Source organism: Ciconia boyciana, chromosome 8, assembly GCF_034638445.1.
Source record: "Ciconia boyciana chromosome 8, ASM3463844v1, whole genome shotgun sequence".
Taxonomy (NCBI): Eukaryota; Metazoa; Chordata; class Aves; order Ciconiiformes; family Ciconiidae; genus Ciconia; species Ciconia boyciana.
In genome coordinates this window covers 8,402,164-8,425,545 of record NC_132941.1, presented here as the reverse complement: position 1 = coordinate 8,425,545, position 23,382 = coordinate 8,402,164, and the positions used below count along the sequence as shown (strand labels likewise).

The 23,382-nt window shown below is 39.0% G+C and overlaps 1 protein-coding gene across 1 annotated transcript in view; it reads right to left on the bottom strand.

Annotated features, from left to right (window-relative positions):
* The window catches only part of AGBL1 (AGBL carboxypeptidase 1), a 274,909-nt gene that overhangs the window by 110,978 nt on the left and 140,549 nt on the right, over window positions 1-23,382 (bottom strand). The window contains exons 18-19 of the mRNA XM_072870404.1: window positions 19,234-19,365; window positions 14,980-15,156 (exon numbers count right to left, since the gene is read on the bottom strand). Of these exons, the coding sequence (XP_072726505.1) occupies window positions 14,980-15,156; window positions 19,234-19,365 (309 nt within the window). The remainder of the gene's footprint in view (window positions 1-14,979; window positions 15,157-19,233; window positions 19,366-23,382) is intronic.

Genomic DNA, 23,382 nt, shown 5'->3' with positions numbered 1-23,382 from the left:
ATTCCTATAATAGTGTTCTAGAACTTATTTTCTAGTTATGGTACCAAATGCTTTCTTACTGTTATTAGTACTGACTACCATGAATTTTTACTTTTTAGCTTCTTATATCCATGTCCTACATTACATTGGCTGGTATCTGTTTTCCCTGTTTTCTTTGTTCAGAGACAATAAGTCTATGCTATTATCCCTCAGAACATTATTTTCATCAGCCACATTTAGGAAAATGACCTCTGCTGTTGTTTACTCATTACATTCAGAAACACTAGTAAACAATTAGTGCTAACAAACAAGAAACCGAGACTAAAACAACAGAAATCTGTCTTACTATAATCAATCATGTAGATTTTTCATCAATATTATGATTCACTGTCCTCTACACTCTAATTATTGCCTTCTCTTTGCTACTAAACCAGAATCAGTTTTAACTGAATATGTCCTCAATTCTTGTCTCACAATTAGAGATGCGAGACAAGATTAATTAATTGTCATAAAATCACAATTAATATGTCTCACAATTAGAGAATTGTGCCTTTTTCGATATGTAACAAAATCCTTTTTTAAAAGTATTATTCATAATACTTCTATATATTTTTTTCCTCTTGTGGTCTGCTTTACTTATAATATTTCCTCAGCTCTGGAAAATCAGCCCTTATTAAGGAAAAAAATATACACGAACACATGTTAATAGGAACACTGTCCTCTCCCCATATTAAACGTAATTGGGTCATGATCACTGGTGTCTAGGTAACCACAAACTCCCACACCAAAGATTAATTCATCCTTTCCTATTATAATGTAGTCTAAATTAGAGTTACACCAGATACAACATCTTTTGTGTTAGAAAATAATAATCTGTAATGTTTAGAACCTAATAGTATTTACTGCTGCTGCATGAAATCTCAGGTATATCTCACCCAAACTGAAGTCCATAGCTACACGTTTACTTTTTGTGTACTGAATACAAGTATTTATGAGGTAACTTATCCCATTTTCTAGTTTAATTCAGCATGCCAAGCAGGCTCATTTCCTCGACTTTGTCAGCATACCTGTAAATATGTAGACCTGAATTATCAGTAAATGAAGATGTAACAGACTGCCATTCCCTCCCATCCCAGACACACATGCTTACTACCCTTTCTGTCCTTCCCAAGCAGCAAGTATACCAGATTCTGAAATTTCAAAAATGTACTTTTCCTAGCAGGTTCCAGTACGACAAATTCCATTATACTTTATCAGCAAGATGTTTCAATTGCTCATTACTCAGATTCTTAGCAGTAGTATGTAGACATTTGAGAAATATATTCCTCCTGCACTTTTTCCCCACGGTGGTTCAAATTCTTTATGACAAGCTATTTGAGTTTGACCTGCATTTGTTTTCAAATTCAGAGCTTGCTGCTCCCTCCTCCCTTCAGCATTATTTTGTTTTGCTTTGTGAAAGATTAGTTCTCTTCCTCCGAAGCCCAAAGGTCCCACATCCATATGATCCCCATAACCATTGCAACATGACTCACTTCTCAAAAAAAGGTCTTCTGCTTCACATCAGTTATGCAACCAATAGTTATCTTTCCATCTTTCCTTCCTTCTCTTATTTAGAGCTTTAAAAAGCTAAAATCACCAAGATTTTTGTCTTTCCTTTTCACCAAGAGCCTTGAAGAATCCTATGATATACCACCATTCCACATGTTTCTCTGCCATGTGTTTCCAACATGCATCATACAAACTTACCTTTGTATCTTATTCTTTTGCTCTAGGCAGACAATGCACTGTCACATTACACTTTTGTTTACTCCTCTGTCCACTTTTCCTAAGTGAGACTCACTTATGACAACTACTTGGTTGAAAATATCTCAATGTTTTTTTGTTTTACACCAAAGGGTATTCGTCAAAGATATCCTTCTAATTCTCTATATTGCAGTAGCTGTCTTAACGAATATCTGAGAGAAGAATATCACACAACATCAGCATCGAGCATCTCCAAATTCTCTTTCTTCGCTTGGCTATGAGTAAGCAGCATCTTTTTTGATTTCTACTATCTTCAGCTTCCGTGTGTCTGATCCTTCCCCATTTATGGCACATATGCAAATGATTTCTGAATTGTCCCCGATATCTGCATTTCTACAGGCTGTATGCTGTGCTGAAATGTCTCTTTCTAGACCACGTATCTTCACTTGTAGATCTTCCACCATCTGGCAGCACATGCATCAAAAATTTCTTCCTTGGACAAAAATTAGAACATAGCACACCCAAGGCAGATCACAGCAGTTTTTTTTCTTCATCATCCATATGCAGTATGCAATATAGAGTATTACCTAAAGATAAACCATAAAACTCCAAATTCCATCCAAAACTCTCCTGTTAGGCATATCAACTTCTGTCTCAGAGTTCATCCAGCATAAACATACCCTTACTTTACAAGTACAAGTTTATCACATACAGAAGCGCATATTTCTGCTCTGTTATTCAGAATTAAAGTGTTTGCAATTCAGTTTGGCTTAATTTACTTTAGAAATGAGTTAAGCCAAATTTAATTAAGGCCACCTTAATTCTGCTTCAGAGTGTTGACATGTAGCTTAATGTGGTTTAGCACAGGACTTTCCACTTGCAACTTTAGCTAATTCAGAGGCACTTTCCTGCATGTTTTGATATAGACAAACTATTAAAGAATTCAGCCTGTTTAATTAATCATCAAAAAAGTTGAAAGGTGACTTGGCTGCATTGTGTAAGTACCTTTAAGAGAACAAACTGCAAGTTATTAAAGGTCTCTCTAAACTAGCAGAGAAAAATAACAAGAATGCAGCTGACAACAGCAGGCAGATGAATTCAAATTAGAAGAAGGCAATAATATTTAACAGTTACTGACCCCTGGAACAAAATACCAGGGGACCAGATGGATTTCCAGTCATGTGATGTTCTCAAATCCAGTCTCAATGTTTTTCTACAAAACCTATTTACACGAACAACTGACCGGGCTTTGTACAAAGCTTCCTGGGTGAAGCCCAAAGGCTTACGATGTATAAGAGGTCAAACCAGAAGAGCTAAGGGTCCCTTCTGACTATTAAAACTCCATGAATTTGTTATTAAGATTCTGTTTTCAGTGCCTAATACCTTTCCCAGAAACTGCAGCCTTCCCTGCTACAGGCCAGGCTGTGTCTGGACATGGCAGACAAGAGCAGGAGAACTGAGCCTCCTTTGCTCTTACTATGACGCTGAAATATTTGTCAAGTCTTCAGTCCAGACTTGAGACTTCTACCTCTGAGTCCTGCTTCATATGCCACAACGTGCATATATCTCATACACATGCAATGCAGCATGCTGACCTCTCTGCTACTGTTGATTTGGGATCCCCTACCACCTCCTTCCAGTGTCTGAAGTCACAAAAAGGAGAGAGGCTGTGGAGCTGTGCTACATAGAAGACATACGACTACTGTCCTCAAGGAGCTGTGATAGAAGCAGACGCTCCAGGTTGTAGGCTCATGCCATACCCACCTTCTCCAGCTGGAAGACCTGACACTAACTCAAGGGAAAACCCACCGCATGGCCACTCCACAGACATCCATGTATTATTTATGATGTTCAGAGTACCAGGCAAGGGCACATATTGTGATTTAAGTAAAAAGAAATATCAGTACTCTGTCAGTGAGGAAGGAATTTAGTACACTCAAGGCAGAGGAATAAGAGTCAGTCCTGGTATATAGGGTAATTTGAAACAAGTTTTGTGGCAGAAAGGAAAAAAGAGGAGGAAAGATAATGTAATTAGTACAAGAGTTTAGCACATGTGAAAAAATAAATCTGGATTGGAAACAAAACAAAGAAAGCGACCAAAGAGACAAGAGCTGGTTGGAACCAGGATGTATCTACAGATTTTGAGACTGGAGAGAAAGAATAGGCCATGTAATTTGGTTTTAGGGGAGACCAGACCAGGGCATCTGAGAGCAGATAAGAGAGGCATAAGGATGGCAGTGAACATGGATAGTGAGCTGACAAACAAAACAGACTGGGAACTACTGCAGCTTATACAGAAACCAGCAAAGGGACAGAACAGAGAAAGAAGGGAGCTCAGATTTCAATATATAGCTTACATTTAATGTTGGACAGCATATACGTATTATAGGCATCAACTAGTGGAATTCACTGCTGCAGGAAGCCTTGTCTGAGAAAACATTATGGAAGGGAATGAAAAAGTGTCATAATTATTCACAGAGAATGTAACTCATTATTTCAAGGTTGTGATAATGATAATCAGGCCTCATGCTGAAGTGTATGAAGTGGAGGAGAGGCAGGTCAGGCTGGTAGGATTATTTCCTTTCCGTGTCTTAGTGTAATTGAATCAGCTGCATTACAGGCTGGTTTTGTTCTATTCTGAGCAGTGAGGAACCAGCCTCTGTATGAGGCAAGATACCTGATTATATGGACCAATGGTCTGATCCAGCATGGCAAATGTTATGATCCTAAGAGGAGCAAAATCAATCTTTGCAGAAAATCCTGTGTGTGAAAGACTTTGAAATTTAGATGCTTCTAAAATGCATGCAGAGTGAAAGACAAACATGGCTCCTTTAGCCTGCACTTTTGCCACCTCCCCGTCCTTATTTTCCATGCCTGAGGAGTTCATGATTAGACTAGGAGCTTCATCAAAGGGCAATTTTCAGCTGCCAAATAGATTTGTACAATAAATCCACATGGGGCCAGATTAACAAGCAAGAGAGACATCAGAAATCAAAAAGCTAGCTGCTGTAATTCCACAGAAAACTTGAAAGGATGATGTGCAATGATATTTGGACTTTTAAAGGGACACCATTGAAGTACTGCAGTTGGTTTTCATTAGGAATGTTGCATTTCTATCCCTTATCCTTCCCAAGAGTTTTTTCCTTTAGCAGACTGAAATACCATGGGGATTCAAGGTCATACCATTCAGCATTGCTTAGTGGGCTTCAACTAGAACAGTAACATTTCACCCAGAAAAATCACATACATGTATGTCTGACTGCAATCGTCTGATTTGTGTCACCACTATAATATTTATGACAGAAAATTAAAAGTAATCTTTAAGCATCTAGTTTGCTTCACTTCTGTAGTTTTCTGTTTGCTCTAATAATTTGTACTGTGAACATAGCTGAGGCTCTAACAAATCCACATCTGAAGTCAAACAAGGTCCTGAGCTATACCCATAAACTGAATAAATACAATTCAGAGATTAGCCTGACCACAAATTGCTAGTCATTGTCAGCCTCTGGCACTACAAAAGACTGTTTGCCTTCTGAGCATGGCAGCATTGATTTTAATACTAGGGGAGTTTGTTCCTCCTTACAGCACATGGAAGGACCCACTCCCTCGGTCACAAGGTGACAGCATTTGTTGTGTTTATGTCTCCACATGAGTACACGGGTTTTGTTCATTTTCAAATGGGGCCACAATAACAGTATCTTGTCAGCAGGGTGAAAATATGGAGGTCAGCCATTGACTGATTCATATCTTGTTTCCTCACAAAATGCAATCTCTTCTCCATGCAACCTCAAATGCGATTGCAGATGGATTTTTTTGCTTCAAGCACCTAGGTTGCCCAGATCTGTGATGTCAAAAGCTGGGATTCTTCCATCTAATCCTGCGCTCTCAAATTCTGGAAGATGGGTATGACAGGATACTTGCACTTCTGATTCTATGTAGTCTTGTTGCTCATTCCCTTTGCAGAGAAACAGTTTGATAACCCCTCTAAGTCTGTACCTACGATCTCCTTTCTTGAGTACATCATTGGAATACGGAAAGACTGGATTGCAACCAAGTATCTAGGGAAGTGCAAAAGCAGCTGAGGGAACAAAAATCCCATAAACAAAGCAGAAACATCAGTTGTTTCTAATACATTGGGGAAAAAAGAAATCTAGATGAATATCAGCATTCAAGACAGGAAAGAATCAAGATAATGCCTGTTTTCCACTCCTCAGCCCCAAAGAGTTTGCTGTGTCCCCTGGTTTAATAAAAACTGAACTAACAACTAGGAAATGCTAATGTCATTAACAAGTGAAAGGCACATAGGAGATTGCAGGGATTTGTTGGAACAAGCACTCCAAGGCTGAGCCTCAAACAGAAGGGGTAAATAGCAGAGCTAAAACAACAGTTTCAATTATATGATGGTGGAAAAGGGTGGGCCAAGGAGGAGATACACGATTGCTCTGCTTTGCTATTCTGCACTGAACCTCAACAGAACTGGATACCTCCCAGCTTTGCAGAGTCAGATCTATTATGATCTCACCCATCGTCATTTTTTATTGTGCCATAATTTAAGCATATGGCATGGGATCTATTCTCCAGTTACACAGCCAGTCAGCACCCAATAATCTATCAAGAGGAGAAACAAAGGAGTTGATTTAAGATACTACTTCTGCCAAAGGGCAGCAGATTGGGCCAGGCTGTCTGCTTAGGAGCTGGAGAAGCAGACTTAGTGTCAGCTTTGAAATTGGTTCCAAAACGCAGAGAAGCTAGCAAATTTTTCACTTCTTTGTGGTTCAGGACCATATTTTTCTCCTTTTGTAACATGTTTTTACCAACAAAATCTGGGTTAGGATATAGCACCTATATTTTCTGCCAAGCTGTGATTTGCATTCTATTTCTTGGTCTGAATGACTAAGTAGGAGACGCAGAGAAATGTGATTTGCATGACTCTGAGGTCCTAAAATGGGACCTAAGATCCCATGTTCTACCTGGGGACAGGTAGACAAAATAGTCTTTTGTCTATTCTATTTTATGCTAATGTTATTTTCGGCACTCCTGTTTCTGCAGATATATGATGAGGTGTCTTTACATTGAAGGAGAAAGAAACTAGGGAAGTGTCCATGCACATGAAACGGCACGAGGACAACACTTTTGAGCCCTAAGTTATCTTAGCTAGTAGGACTGCTCTGTGGCAGCCTGCAACATCACCCTGGGATGCCTGTGGAGAGTTCTTATTCAGTACTGACTAATTTGACTCAATATAACCTAACAGGACCAGAAAACACAAGTTACATGGCCTCAAACCAAAAGATGCGTACTTTCAGCCTAATCACTATGTTGCTCTGGCAATTAAATATCATAAACCACACATTTTGGCACCATTAATAAGGCTTCCCATTTCCATAATGGAAAATGTATCACTCCTGTGTGAAAATCCTGTGTCAAAAGCTAAGTCTGGGACTGAAATATCTGGAAATGCCAGAGATCAGTACCAACCTACATTATACTAACCTTGGCACACAAGTACTAACCTTGGTGGGAAAGTTCAGAACAGAATCACACAGCAAGCTTAAAAGACTAGTGCTGTGGGAGTAGGCTGTGATCTGACTTTCCTGTGGCTCATTCCCACTAGAGATGCCTCAAACGCAGTTTGAGGTGTGTTAAAATCACCACTGTGACAGCTCTTCCATACAGACTTTCCCATTTTGTTTAACCAAATGTCTGCAGTTAGAATAACTTACCAACAAGTACATGACTAAGGATAAAATCTGGTGCCTCTCCTGGCTTTTATCACAGTAATGGAGCTGGCAGAGGCACTCTTGTTTCCTTCCAGACAGAGTCTAAGAGGGAGGGAACACATTCACAAGCTATTCCCAGTGCACTGGTAATGCATCCTTCATTCCTTCCAAGACTGTCAAGGTCTCTGGAATATTTCTCCAAAGCTAACTATCCAAATCTACCTTGATATAACACCATGGAATTTAGTAAGTCAGGGATACAGCTGGCTCAACATCTCAGGAGAAATAACCAAAATAAAACATGACAATTTAAATTAGTATCTTCATCCATGATCCAGTTAGTATCAGTGATCAACTTTTGTTATATATATATTAAAAAAAATTCAAATATATCATTCCTTGGGTACACATCAATAATGAGAAAGACTAAAATACTGTTGCATAGTGCCCCCTGACAATTCTTGTGTTGGGTTTTAGTGCTTCCTGAGTGCTTTGGGGACAGGGAGGCTAAAGAAAGCTATGTGTCCATTCTTCTCCATTAAGCGTCATTCTCCCCTGTTTCTAGTAACCATGTGAGTTCAAACACAATGGAACATTCCTCTGTCCCCTAACACTTGAATCTTTCAACCTGGGAACAGGAACACAGATAGCCTGAGTGACAGCCGAAACCCACTGCAGCAAGTGCCAGGGAGGACTTTTTCCAAAATCTGTTTCAAGGCAGCGTTCATGGGACACCTCAACAAATGGACTAGTGCACAGTGTTTGGTAGGCAACCACCCCTATACTAACTTCTTAAAAGAGGCAAGGAATTATTCAGTCACCCTAAGAAAACGTTTGTTTGTACCACAGAAAACTCGGTCTTGGATTAAGAAACCATTGCTTTTCTAGAGTCATTCATAAAACACATACATTTGGCAAACATTGAAAGAGGGGCTGAGTGTTCTCAAAAAGCTTCAGTCACACTAGTGCCAAAAATGGGTCTTGTCCCATATAGGCTTAAAAAAACCCCAACAAACCCCAAACTAGTTCCCCTGCCCCCCCAAAACCCAAACAAATAAGGAATAAGCCTTCTCCAGAAGTGATGACAAGAAAAATGACCCTACCCAATTATTGATCTCTTCCAAAACACCAAGGCTAAACTGACTGTGGAGTGGATCAGGAAGTGGGAAGACAGAGCATGGAGGCCTGAATTACCGTCTTGCAAAATTTACAGGCTTTTAAATGCACATAAATGGCCCTTCCATCTGACAATACTGAGTACCTTCAACAAAACATTAGTAAATAGCAGTAACACCCCTGACTTCTAGGAACAGAGATTATATTTACATTTAATGTGGTTTTGGTCACACTTGCCTTAATACAGCTGTCATCTTATCCATCAAGAAAGATGAGACCAGTCAGGATAGACCTACTGACAAACTCCAGTTTTCTTGGAGATATAAGGGCCAAAGAATCTCTACAAAGTTCTGCCTGTTCTGTGATTTGCTTTTCCAAACAAAACTGAGAGCGCCAAAGTCAGCACACCTTCAAACTCCTATTGTTTAATGTGGCACGAACCAAACAGATCTGAGCATAGTTAAGTATGTGATTTCTTAGTTGGCATTCTATCAAATAATTAAAACAAACAAACCAACCAATAAAAAACACCTAATGAAGGAAAATCCTGCAGTGATTCATATCAGAATCTACAAGTCTCCAAGCAAGACAAACATCCACTATTCTCCTGATTTGTTTGCTCAGAAACCCTTTCTCTCCTTTTTCCCTGCTTCCTAAATGCCATTAACCCTTACATAGTTTTATGAAGTGAGGCCCACAAGCCTAAAAGGTGCAATTAAAATATCTTACAAATCGAATCATTAATCAATTAGTGCAAGGCACTGACAGAAGTAAAAGAAGTAGGAAAATAAAGCAAATAGGATGCAAACTTTTGCCTTGGGTAACAACTTAAGGAAACAGAACAAACAAAATGCTTAATTTGAACCTTCGATCCTTAGATTACTATTAGATAACTATTTTTTCCCTATACTTTTCTTGCTGTTACAGCTGCTTCCAATTTGAGCCACTTTGGATCAGAACTGGAGGAACTATCAGAAAGAAAATAATTCTTTTTCTCACCATCTGCTTTTTGAATGAGATCCCCAGAGCATAGAGGTTCAGCTAAACACACACATTTTAGGGATGGTTGTTTTTTTTTTAAATAAACTTTTAAATGGTTTTGAGACTTACCCATACTTGGGAAAAGTGTAAGCTCTGGGGGACAAAAGAAACCAGAAATAAGGAAAAGTCTGTCAGACTTGCAAAGATGATGTAAGCATTTTCCAGAAATGTACACCAGAAAGCATAGAATATATCCTATTTCTTTACTTTTTCTTTCTGCAAGTACTTATCAAATATGCTTTATGGCAAGAATATTGATGAAACCATCTTTGTTGGTGGCTGAATGCTGGCAAGAGGCCAAATTAAAATTATTTGTAAGTTTGTGCACCAGACTTCCAATTACAAGAACAATATACATCTTACTAGAGAACATAAGCAGTATCATGTGACCTGCAAACTCCATCAAAACAACTCAATTTCTGACTATTAACTGTAATAAACTGCTTATGAATAAAGCATACATAAAAATTCCTCACAGAAATTCTGTAAGTAATCTTCAATAATAAGGAAGATGAAGAAAATATTTAATTGCCTACAGATAACTATAAAGAAATAGTGCTGTAATTCAGTGGACATTGGTAACAATTTGGCTAATTTAGGCAGAAACAGGTCAAACCAGAGAAGTCCACCTCTGAAGGAGTAGAAAGAGGAAAGGCTTTCATCTTGGTGTATTGCTTTAGTTCAGCCACACTTCCATGATAAATTACTGGTTCATCACTCATTTTAAGTAATTCAGCCCATGCTAGCCAGGTTAGAGGGGATGGATAATATCAGATCTTCCAATTAGACTAACTCTCACCACTTTTGTTCAACAAAGACATTTCTAACGACTATCAAGAAAGTCTTATGAACTCTATGGCCATGCTGCTTGGTGCTGATCTCTGCTTCCAGTGTCTCTGCAAAGGGATGGCTTTTCCCTCTAATCAAGTCCACTGAGAAAATTTGAGGTATTCAATTCCTCTGACTTAGAAGCATTAGACTGGACAGAAGAAAAAAAAAAAAAAAAAAAAAAAATCTTTTTTCTCAGCTATCCCAAAGGCTTTCTTCAAAGAGGGATCCATATCACTAGTAAAATCTCCTTCAAAGGGCACTGTCAAGATATCTGCAATAATTTTAAAACTCATTTGTTACTCCTTGTTGTTTATAAATCCTTCGAAGCAAGAAGCTAAAATCTATTTCCGTTAGTACTACATCTTCTCCACCAGGCACAACGTGCCAAGGAAAATGCTTTTCCAACATAGCATGTACTCACAGAGCATGAAGCTGAATTTTTGAGATTCTCTATATTACCAAGACACATGGTTTGGAACTCAGCTGTATACCATGGCACAAAAGATATTAACTTATAGGATGATAAATGCAGTAATGAATGGAACAGCTCAGTGCAATACACTATAGAAAGGTCTTAATTAGTAGGCCAGGTAACAAGGAATCAAAAAGAATGGTGAAACAGTGTAACACGATAGAACATGGTATAAGCAAAGTGATATGGAAGTTTAAAAATTAATCACACAAGAAACTTGCGAAAACATCAATATGTGTCACTGGAGATTTGATTCTTTTGGGGCTATGATTGTACCTGTACTCAGTAGAACTTCTTACAGTACAGCCTTGCATTCAGTTGTTTGAAAACCAAAGATGAGAAAGGGCTCTACATCCCACAAAAGGGAGGTAGCAATAAAAATCACATGGTGAGCTGGAGGGGTAAAAGCTGCAACGAAAGAACAATGCAGACTGCCTTCACATGAGAAAAGAAATGATAAGCAGGTTTTTTTTTTTTTGGTGGTGGTTTTTTTTTGTTGTTGTTGTTTTTGTTTGTTTTTGGGGTTTTTTTTTTAATTATTTTCTGTTTTGACCATAGGGCTGTAAACTGGCAGAGGCAGGAGGGAAAATTCCCTGCAGAAATTGGCTGCTTTGTTTTTAGCAGCTTTCAAATAGAGACACTGCTCCTGTAAGACTAAATTGGGCAATCCAGACAAAAAGAAAGAGAGTTTGGATATTTTTTCCCCTTCCTTTCTTCTTCCTTAGTTGAACAAAACCTTAGATAAGATCAATAGTTTCTTTAGTTTTATGTTTCACTTCCTTAAGGGTAGTTAGCTTATTGCATTTCCATTGATCACACAGACAGGGAGATTCGACAGAGACAAACCATCTCTTTTCTCCTCTCATTTCCGCCCTCTTCTCCATTTGAAATCAAATGACTTTTAAACGAGGCTGGGGTCAGTATTCTTTCTCATTTACATATCAATAGTACCAAATTCCTGCCTTATCTTCCACTCACAAAACTGTTTTAAAAATAAAGGCTACATTTCAATCCAAGAGAGGCCACACAGGTTCCTTGGAAAAGCTCTAGCAGTATCTTTTCTGGACTCTATCAGAAAAACTAGGTTCTGGTTTACCTCAGCCCTTCCTCATCATTGCTCTGTGGTGAGAGGGGGCACACTTACCAGCCTTGTGCAATTAATATTTTAACCTCTTGCAGCCTCTATAAGGCTTTCTTGCTTTTCCTAACTCCTTTGCACAATGCCTATCAGATGTCTCTGTGCAACTCCAAGCACTGTATCTGTGCTCATAGCCAGCAAAACAGCTACTTGAATGAATTACTTTCATCACTTAGAAGCAGGAAAAAAGCTAAAGACCAGAATCCAGGTCTGCTGCACTCTATTAGAAGTTTGACCACTGATTCACTGAATGATGCTGGACTTGGGAGCCTCTGCTGCATATAATGAGATGTTTTAAATCCTAGCTGCTGTTTGTACTGTACTTCAAGGTACACAAACATCAAAAACATAAGGGCATGCTTGTCCAGGGGAGATTCTGGATATATCCCTACAGGGAGATCAATCCTATGCAATTAAGAAACTGATTCTACTCACAGTTAAACACAAATCTACTAATGCAAATATCAGAAAGCTCTAAATATAGGATGCTGACATCTCCTGCCTGAGTGTTAGTCTCAGTCTATTGTTTACACACACATCAACTTGAGGGTCCAAGAGTGAAGAACTCGGGTTGAAGTCTCTAGAAAAACGTGGCCTCTTAATGTGATTAATTTCCAGTTTACAGGAATAATTTTGAGGGCTTCCAGATATTAATGAAGTAGTTTTGGCTTGATAGATGGAAGCCGAGTATTAAATGGTATTATGCAATGAAATCTTCAAGTCAGCCTGTCAAGTCCATACTCTAAATAATCCACTTGTAAGAACAAGCAAGCAAGAACCAACTCCAAAAACTGCTAAAAAGAAGAGGAAATAGCCTATTAATATCAATTATTTGAAAGAGAGAGTTTATGTATTTATATGCAGCTCCAGCACAAATGTCAACATAAGAAATTATATTCCATTTTGATACTAACAAGTTGGGTACTTAGTGTACTTGGAAAAAATTAGTAGAAATACTGTAAAGCTGCCTGAATCAGAGAAACTGCAAAAAGTGTTTGTATTATGAGTATTATGAAGAAATAATGAAGAAATACCCCCTCATGGGAATATTTATGTATCCTCCATCTGCGAGATGAATGATAATCCTAAACAAAGAAAAAAAAAAAAGGATATGTGACCTCATAAAAATAACCCAATGATCCAACTGGGACTCAGCTTTTCAGGGTGTTCAGAGTGGAAACTTCAGAACTGCTTTACAGCTTACAGACTTCCTTACGGGCCATGAGAACATTGGATTCTGTCACCAGTGACAAGCCCTCATATGTCAACTTGCTCTTGTCCTCAGTGACTGCCTGTGGTCCTGATCAGTGATGAAAAAGAGGACAAGAAAGAACGTAGAAAATAATTTCACACATTTTTAAGGATTTCTTTAAAAAAAGAATCCCGAACCATCTGCATTAGGTCTTTCTGCTTATTTTTGGTGCCTCTGCTATGTAATACAGGGCCCCTATGGATGGCACAGTGCTTAAATGCGACATCTGAATGTGGCATTTAATGTTCTCTTCCTACTATTTCAAGCATCTAATGGCACAAAAAAAAGCAAATTTGGGTTAAAGACCTCACAGATGCTGAAGGAGAAGAACAAATCATTAGATATTGATACAGTCTGATGTTTCACTGTTTTTAGGCCTTACTGTGGTTATCTAGGAAATGAGTGAAATCCTTCTGTATGGAGATCACTAAGAGTTTTGTCATTGGCTTCAGTTGAGGTAGATTTTCCCCCACTGTCTAAAAAAGATTCAAAACCGCTGTCTTGACCTGTGGTGCCTATTAAAAAAAAATTAGCACTTCTCAGGAGTAGGGAGTGTTAGATGTAATGCCCAGGGCAATTATATTCTCTTTCTTTAAACTGTCTGCTGTTTTTTTTTCTTCTGCCTTTCCTGTCTTGGAATTGATATGTGTACAGTAGAGCATGGTTAAAACAGCCGCTGAGTACTTCCTGACTACATTCTACAGAGAGGTAAAAGGATTAGTATAGAGCTTCCAAAGATAATAATTTGAATGTCTTATTAATTAATTGTTATTTGTAATAATGGCTCTTTCCTTAAGGGTCTTTTAGGATCCTTAACTGCTTATTAATGCTGTACAGATAAGGATTGCTCCCTAGTGGGAGAAATGAGGTGGAACATGGAAGCCTTTCAATGAAAGCAACAGGTTTGGGAAAGGAACAAGAGAAAGAATTGAGTGAATGGAGAATTATGATCACTCAAATGCAATTACCAGTGTTCATCCTACATACTTTAAAAGTGTGAGATCTCATAGACTGATATCTCTGATGCATTTGGTACGAATACAGTCCTTCCTACCAAGACTGGAACCTCATTTGATGGGAAATTCAGGTCTGTCTAGATCACAGTCACAGGCATACCTGGAGCTCATGGACAGCTGTCAAAACTAGCCTTAGATTAGCTACCTTTGGCTGTCAAAAACAGGCAATTCCAAATGCAGGATTCTCAGTGCAGGCTCTTAAATTTAGCCAGGTGAATGCTCAGGTAGCTAGCCTGTACCAAAGAGCTTGGTGCCACTAGTATTCAAGTTAATTACCTTAGAACTAGTCTCAAAGATATCCATATGACCTGCCAACACATTTTTAGCAACTCTGTGAATACCCTTATAAGGATAAGTGCCCTGTATCATCTCAAAACCACTCTTTCCTTCAGCTCAATGCTTTTGGCTCCAGACTGGAGTTTCTTTTTATTTCACTGTTGAATGAAACCTCAGAGCAAGGACTCTACTTTCCTGGCATGGAAGGTAAACAAGTGAGGGATCATGGAAAGATTTCATGAGGAGAAACTCAGAAGCAGGGCTACATGGGTCTGGAGAGAGCAGACAATGATAAGCATTGAGACAATGGCTATCTCCTCCGCTTTACCCTTCCAAGCTCATGAGATATGCATTAGGAGGAAGGTGGCATAGGGTTCTTTAAAAGATTTACTCACTTTGTAGAGTCCATGGGTGCAGCCACAGTATGTGCTTTCCATAGTATAGCTCCTCAACACACCCATTTCCTTCCATACCACCACCCGAGCCGTCGACTCCCGGGACTTCTCCACCAGGAAGCTGCAGCTGTTCATGACAAATGCAGGGGCCACTTTATCCAGGATTTTAGGAAGAGTCTATGAGAAAATATCAGCAGTGATGAGAAAATGGATTGAACATATGTGTGTGTTTATACCATACACACATATACAAAGACACCTGTGTTTTTTAATGTGTATATCATCAAATCTATCTGTAGACACTGTTACTGAGAGCTCCAACCAGTGCATTATGTCCATTCCATGTGAAATCCTCAGATTCTACATTTGTTTCATCCTGAAGGCTAAAATGCAAAATATCCAGTACACTTGGTATATATCTCATTCAAAATCAAACATTTTCACACCCTATAGTTTGGGACTGCTGAAGTCATTTACAGAGTTTTGTTTTCAAGCTGCTTTAACATTAACCTACACCTTTCTATTGTGCTGCTGAGAAGGCTACAGTCATAGTTCAGTACCTGATATTCCCATTCTCCCCTCTCCAGCTATACTATATCTCCTCCCATCATGCATCCACAATTCGACAAGGCATTCAGCTATGGAAAGAGTTTTGTGTGAACCTAGCATAGAGCAGAGAAAGGGAATGTGTATTCTCATGGAAGGTCACACATAATTATATAAAAATAGAGCTCAACATTTAACTAACTTGCATTGTGAAACACACCAAAATATTCTCATCTGAGTCCAAATGTTATATTTTATACACTTCATTTAGAGAATCACAATAAAAAGTAATCATGAAAACCCAGTAAAAATTACATCTTAGCCCCGAGTGATTTGCTTATTCTAGAAATCGTATTTCCCAACAAAGTCTATAAACAGTCCTAATACACTGCAGTATCAAATATTTCCATCAGTGCAGAGGCAACACTTAGTTATTACACAGTGCTAAATGTATTAGTTTTACACTCTATAAAAACATATACTAAATACATTAACACTAGGTGTGCTCTATGTAGAAACTGGACCTTCAGGTACACACACACACACACGCACATGTGTACGTGTGTGTGTAAATTTTAGTGCTGGTATGCTAACTACAACATATGCCAAAAGACCATTTGATCCATCTAGAGAAGAGCAAGCAAAATGAGGACATTCATTATTTCTTTGACAACAGCTTTCTTAAACATCTGAACTGAATGGAATCATATAGAAGGAGTTCCCGCTTATTGCTAATGGCATTTACCCTTGAATTTCATTCAGTTTGGGTGGTGAAAGCCAACGAGCTAATTCCACTTTCCAATAACAATCAGTTTCACTGACTGATTCTGAGTAATTGTAGTTCTGTTGAGCTTTACTTCATAGCAGTGTACTGGAATATTTAGTTTCATTGAAAGTGAAAGAATAATGTTTCTTCCTAAAACATGTTCAATGTGAATGATAAATCTTTGGCCTAAACTATTTTGCAATATCTCCCTCAAACAGCTTAACCGTACACGTCTCCGTAACAAAAAAGTATTTTTCATTTTTCAGTGTATTCTGGCTACGGCTGTCAATTTACTCTACCAGTTCTATAAGGTATAGATCTAAAGATCTATAAGGTCCATTTTCCAGATGAAAAAACTGAGGTGGAGAAAACTGGAACAAAGCAAGGGATTCCATTTTAAATCTGAGACTACCATGAGCCTAACTCTTAAGTCAAGACTTCCAGTGTGCTACTAAGAGCCACAGCATTCCCTTTCCTGTGGGCATACTGAACAGAGGAATCTTTAAAATTGACTGCTTGCTGTAGACTAAGCATCCAGCACTTCTGGATTACTTTCAAAGTGTTATTTGCTGCATGGGGATCACAAAATAGCATGCTTTCATGCAGTGCTTCCAGGTTTCCTGGATTTGGGTTCAACAGGAATTAAAAAAATGCTGCAGACACATATCACTCAGATGTTTATAAGCCTCAGCACAATCATGAGATCCAGTTGAACCGTATGTGAAGGTTCAGATAGTTTTCATTCTGCACTTATCTGAACCAACACACAGATTTTTTGTAAATATATACTATCAAATACAATAATCAGATCCCTAATCCAGGTTAGCTTTTTAAAACAATTGAAATTATATGTGTAATCAATCTTTTACATTTAATTAAATAAAAACACTGGCAGGTAACAGTTATGGCTCTGTATCCAGAACTCATTTAGGAGCATTAGCAAATCTGAATTTTATATTATTTTCATTTTACCAGCAATCACTGGATTTCACACTAATGGTTCTTTCTTCTCTACTTATTCTTCTCATTAATTATCTTTCAATAGTATATTTTGAAAGGGTGAAAACACACCCTTTTAAAGGATGCTTTTATGATAATGCAGCAGTGTGACTGTGCTCCCTTTCTTACACACAGCTGGATTTAGCATGTACGACAGCAAAGGAAGCTACTCCCCTCACACAGGACCCTGTCAATAAACCTCCAATCCCATTAGGAGAGAATGGAATTATATTTCTTTACTGATGTCCCTGCAGAGATTGCTGTCAAAGGGACCCGGAATGGCTATCAAAAGGCCAAATCTTCAGGCTGGGCTTTGCAGTGCCAATGTTGTGCAAGTCACCCAAGTCCACCAAATATTAGAAGGTCCTGAAGACTCTTACTCCTGTATATTGCCAAGGGCTACAGCTGAGTCTATGACCTATGGAGCAAAGGCCATTCCAAAACCAACATTTTCTTGAGGTTTTTGGTTCCTGCTTCTGGGGAGAAAAATCAATCATGGAGGCCAGGTTAATTCCCAACTACCTCAGGAGGCAGGAGAGAAACCTGTGCAAATAGTGCAAGGAAGCAGGTCTGAGACAGGGGTGACTATCAGCCTAAGGAAGAGGGTGACCCATAGGCAGAAACTGCAGCAGGCACCCATCTCCTCTTTTGTGCAAAAGAGAGGATTTGAACCACAAAATATTTCTTGGCTATAGATAGCTACAGAGCATTCTTGGACAGCCTTGGAGCCTCAACTCCTGCTTTCTTCATTGCAGATTCAAGACAGGCTACAGATGCTGAAAGCAGCATTTGAATTCTGTTTGTGTAACAGCAAACTATCGTCAGCCTTTTCAAGTCCTCTGAATTCAAACACAGCAAAAGATGTCCTGACTCTAAGTATCCTCCCTGCTCTCTTTGTGAAATAGAGTGTTTGCCACAGGGACCCCTCACGACCAACACTGGAGCACTTTCTTCCAGTAAAGTTTCAGTATGCTGCGTACAATGCCATAAGATGAACATGGAAGATGTGGCACCCTTATGGGAGGATAATTAGCATTTGTGCTGAAGTAGCAAAGATTAGAGAGAGATGTAAACTGAAAGAGACTTTTCAGCCTCTTTCAGGTTAGATTGAACCAAGCTATACCTCTTATAATCAGTTTAAGGCCACAATTAACATTTTGTGAAATTAACTTTTTTTTTTTTAAGACTGTAATTAGAGCTTATAAGATTCTTTTTTCCACATAAATTTGTCATTTAAGAGGAAAATATCATCTAAACAGACACACACACACACACAAAAAAGACAGGCAGGAAATCCAGAGAACAGTTTGATGAAAGACACATTCATAGGAAGCAGTTATTTCTGCTTCCTGTTTTATTATTTAAAATCTGTTTTATTTAACAGATTTTAGTATTTGTTCTTTCTAATTCCAGAAAAATTTCCCTAGCTATGACACCAAGCACTTGCTGTGGAAATAACTCCACTATGTTAGATCTGTTTGACACCTGTTGAATTCTTTGGCGTTTTCAGTGGGATCAGGAACATTTTATGATGAAGCAATTCAACTGAGTAGGACAGTAGCACATTGTCATTTTCCCAGTTACCATTACGTAATTCCTATTTATTTTCTCATTAGGATAGGGTGAGGGGACAAAAGCGTGTGTATATTTAGAAATTATAAAACTCACAAAAATATGGCTGTCCAATTAGTCTGTAGCCAAAGCTTATAACACAGCACCTTACTAAAATTAAATAAATAGGGACCCATCTACTGACAATATTCTTGCTAATATCTGGTGCATGAAGATGTTATGCATAATTTTGAAACTCTCTGGACCATTACTCCTTTGGAGTATGGGAAGTTTGCACCTATCTCCAAAATTTGTGAGCTGGCCTTATCTTAACTAGCTGCGTAGGTGCACATACACGCCAGCAATTGCAGAAAGGAACAAAACGGACCTACCCTGTAGCCAACATCTTCTGTGATAACTGCTGTGTCAACCATGCAGCCTGCTTGCCACAAGGTCTCCTTGATGCTGCAGCCATAAAGAAACACGTTCTTTTTCTGGGAGTGTCCGTGGTAGTCACAGAATACCTAGGGAGAGGAGGGAACGGGGATTGGAAAAATCTTGAACATTGAAAAAGTTTCCTGGTTATTCATAATAAGCACTATAACATTATAGTGGGAGGTTAATGTTTTTTTCAGGTCTCTTCAGGGGAACTTAGACTGTGCCATGCCTATAACCTGTGTCAAACGTTGTTAGTCAGTTGTATCTTGCTTTATCTATTCAATCTGACATGATCTCAGGGATCCAGAGTCAAGACTGGTGCATTTCCATCTGCAGCAGAAATAAACATGACACCTGTGCAAGAATCCATGGCAACTCGGTAACTTAAGGGTTCATGGTAACTTATGATACAACAACAGAGCAATTTGTCAGGCTCTTTCTACTTCTAAACTCCTAAACTCCAGCTTTATCCTCATGAGATTTGAAATCTATGCTTTCCCAAGCAATTAATCATCACTTTGGCTTCTTTAAATTCAAAACCTGTGCTACATAATTTTCAGGAAAATATAATTGTGCAACTGTTTTGCACAATGCTGTCAGATCTTTGCGTTAGCTCGTGGAAGCCAAACACAGAACATGACCTATCTTCATGGCAAATAATCTCTTTCCACACTGTCTAATCTATCTGTCTATCTAATCCATCTCACTCATGTCAGCTGTCATATGAACTAGACACAAGGCACATTCGCAGTTTTAGCGGAAGTTTTGATTGCCTTTATAGGCAGATATCGACTCCTATAGAAATGAAAATCACGATTTAATGACCCAAGAGGTAAATATTGACCCAAGTCTTAAAGAATAATCAATCTCAGTGCCCTCTGAGATATGAAGTCGATATACACACTGCTGTTACATATATTCTCCATGTCTTTATCAGGAATATTCAGAAATCTGTCAATGAAAAGACAAGAATTTCTAAAGAGAAGGAATTGGTTCATTTTAAACCAATATTCAGCACTGAGTAGAAAGGAGCTTCAAGATTCCATTGAAACAGTTTTCCAGGGCATATGTTGGAGAAAAAAGAATGGGTGTAGGAAGGTAGGGAAGAATTATGGATCAAGATAAAAAGAGATGGGGGAGAAATATGGGGTAAAAAAAATGCACTTATTCTTACTTAAATACATATACAAGAGGGAAGAAACAGATGGAGTAGATGAGCTTCTTCCACCAACTGTTAGGGCAAGATTTACCCTAGTATGTTTATTTACCAGTTATACAGTAACTAAGTTTAGCTGCAGCAAGTCAGGGAGTTTAATTATCTAGGAATTGAGCATGTACATTCTTTCAACTCCTCTGACAAACAGTAGGTTGACTTACTGGAGAGGCTAAGGCACACATGCATGAGAACCTTCTCACTGCTCCTAATTATACATATCTCATAGCTTGTATGCTTGCTCCTTTTCTTTTGGTTTCTGACCTGTCAACTTTCCTTCCTGCACCACCACTCACCTCCAGCTCTCTTTGCAGGGCTCTGGGTCTGCACATCCCCATCCCTGGAGCATGCACTTTCCACCCCTGGAGCATGTGAACACTGACCTACCCAGCAACAACTGCTCCTGCTTTACTTATACCCTTGCCACCTGGCAAAGACAGAAAGAGGAGGACAAACAGAGCAGTCCAAGAGCTGCTCATTGGTGCAAAACTACAACCAGCATCATTCCCAAAAGAAAAAAAGCCAATATTGCACAGACCCCAGAGATTCAGGCCCCCTCAGGCTGTGTGTATATTTTGCAGGGCTTATGCAACCCCTGCACTTGAAGTAACTCTGTCTGAACCACGTGTAGTTATCCTGTAATATCTCCTTGAAAAGAGCTGCTTTTATTGGTTCTCTTAATGACAGACATTTTTCCAGCTAGTGTTTCATCTAAGCTATCAGCAATACACAGTCATAGTTTAGGTTAACCACAGGTACCACCTAGAATTTATTCCTATGAATATCAAAGAGGATTTTATAGCTTTCGTCTTATTTCAAGGCAAAGAACCCAGCTCAATTGGGTATCAATTACCTGCCAATTTACAGAATTACCAACACACAAAAGACACAATATACTATCTGCCTAAAAATATTACTTTACATATCAGAAACCACACAGGGATGATCAGATAGTTAGATACCTGGGCTGCCTGATCAGTAGCAGGTCTATAATTCCGCACCTCAAGAAATCTGCAGATGAGTTCTTAGTGACAGGTCTGGAATGAGATTTCTGTATTGGTAAAGGATTATCAAAGCCAGGTTCTGTGATATTGCTGCTGTTTCAGGCCATGGGATCTTTCAGATTGTCACCAGCTTCCACAACAGAGTCAGTGCTACTGGAAATAATTTCATTCTATTTGCAAGTTGCATAGAGCTACATTTTAATTAAGTTTGCTGGATGCTGCAGTCATTCCCAATGTTTATAATGAATTGTTCTTTGTAAGATGTTCTTCTGCATCATTTTTACACTACAGGGTAGCTTATGCCTCATCATCCAGCAACGCTAAGCTATATTTTGTAGTTTGAGCACCCAATACAGAATTCTTCCTGGCATATGTCTGGGCAAACACTAAGCAAACATGGGACCTACCAGTCCTTTTTCTCCAGCCTGCCTTTCCATATGGCTTGGACACTAATACTCACAAACCAGTCAAACTCCCAAGGCTTGCACTCACTGGGATATGACTCAAGACACACATGCAATTTTTTATCTATTTAAAAGTTATTTGCCAGCACTGATCATCCTAAAGGTAAAGACTGCTTTCTAACTCAAAAACAACCCTCCTCATGAGGCACAGAACCAGGCACCTTTTAAAATAAAGGAAAAGCAAAATAGAAAATGGAAAGCAAGAAAATCTGTTGGAAAACAGAACATTTTGAAATGTTTTTTCTTTGGTATATTCTCATTTTTTTTCCGTAGTGGCATTATGAGAGGACTTTGAATCTCTGAGTTTTGAGGTAGACATGCCTAGGGTTTTTTCTTCACAATGAGCTACCATCCTTGCAAGCAGGTGTTTGTTTCCAAGCTTGATATAATGACTTTGAACAGCAACAAACTCTGCTCAGTGCCTCCCAGTCCTTAGGAAGTTCTTTCTGTCCCCTCCAAGGGCATCCTGCTCTTCACTGCAGCTCAGACTCTGTACAAGCTGCGGGTTCCCTGTTGTGTGCTGCAACTGCACTGACAACTATAACTTCTAAACCACAGCAGTTTCTCACCACAAATGCTCAAGCAGAGAGCAACTTCCCTCTCCCCATCAGACCTGGCTGCTCCCAGACAAAAGGTCTCCAATGCTCCTCACTTTGCTGCTCTCAGCTGAAAGGAGATCCCATGCAGCAGAGGGCTGCAATGCCACAGTGCATCCAGTCCCTTGTCTTACTCGGGTTCCCAGAGCCAACAAGAGAATTAAAAAAATAAAAAGGCACTTTTAGCAGGCTGTTGTCTATAGACGTTACCAATTAAAATGGCTTTGGTTTGAAAGGCTGTTAACTTTAAAGTTCTTGCCTCTTCTCCTGCAAGCAGCTTTGCTTTGCTTTGAAGAAACTGCTTGTGCATCCCAGGATAAATGAAACTAAATCACTTCACAGAAATCATTTGTCTATCAGTGAACTTGGCTCCATGGGATCTTGGAGATAAAAAAGGGGGGGGGGGGAAGGAAAAAGGAAGAAACCCAGCTCTCTTCTGGAGGAGGGAAAAGGCATTTTTGAGCATGTATAAACTAAAATCAATGTACTCTTCAAAGCAAAGAAAAAATCAGTTTACCAAGTCTGACATGCAGCCTGTGAGTGAGGGAGATGATAGGATCAATAGTCTCCCTTCAATCAGCAATGATAAAAACTTGCACTGAGTGCGTGCTCAACTTTATGCACCTGGATATGACAAGGATAGTTGTGTATTAAAAAAGGCCAGATAGCAAATAGCAGGGTAAAACAAGACTGATCCGACATTGCACTGAACCAAAGGAAAAGATTAGTGAGTGAATTCACAACTGTGAATTGAGTTTCCACAATATTCCTCGGGCTGCAGAATTAACTTCAGGGCTGTTGTCGTAGCCAAAAACCACATTCCCAC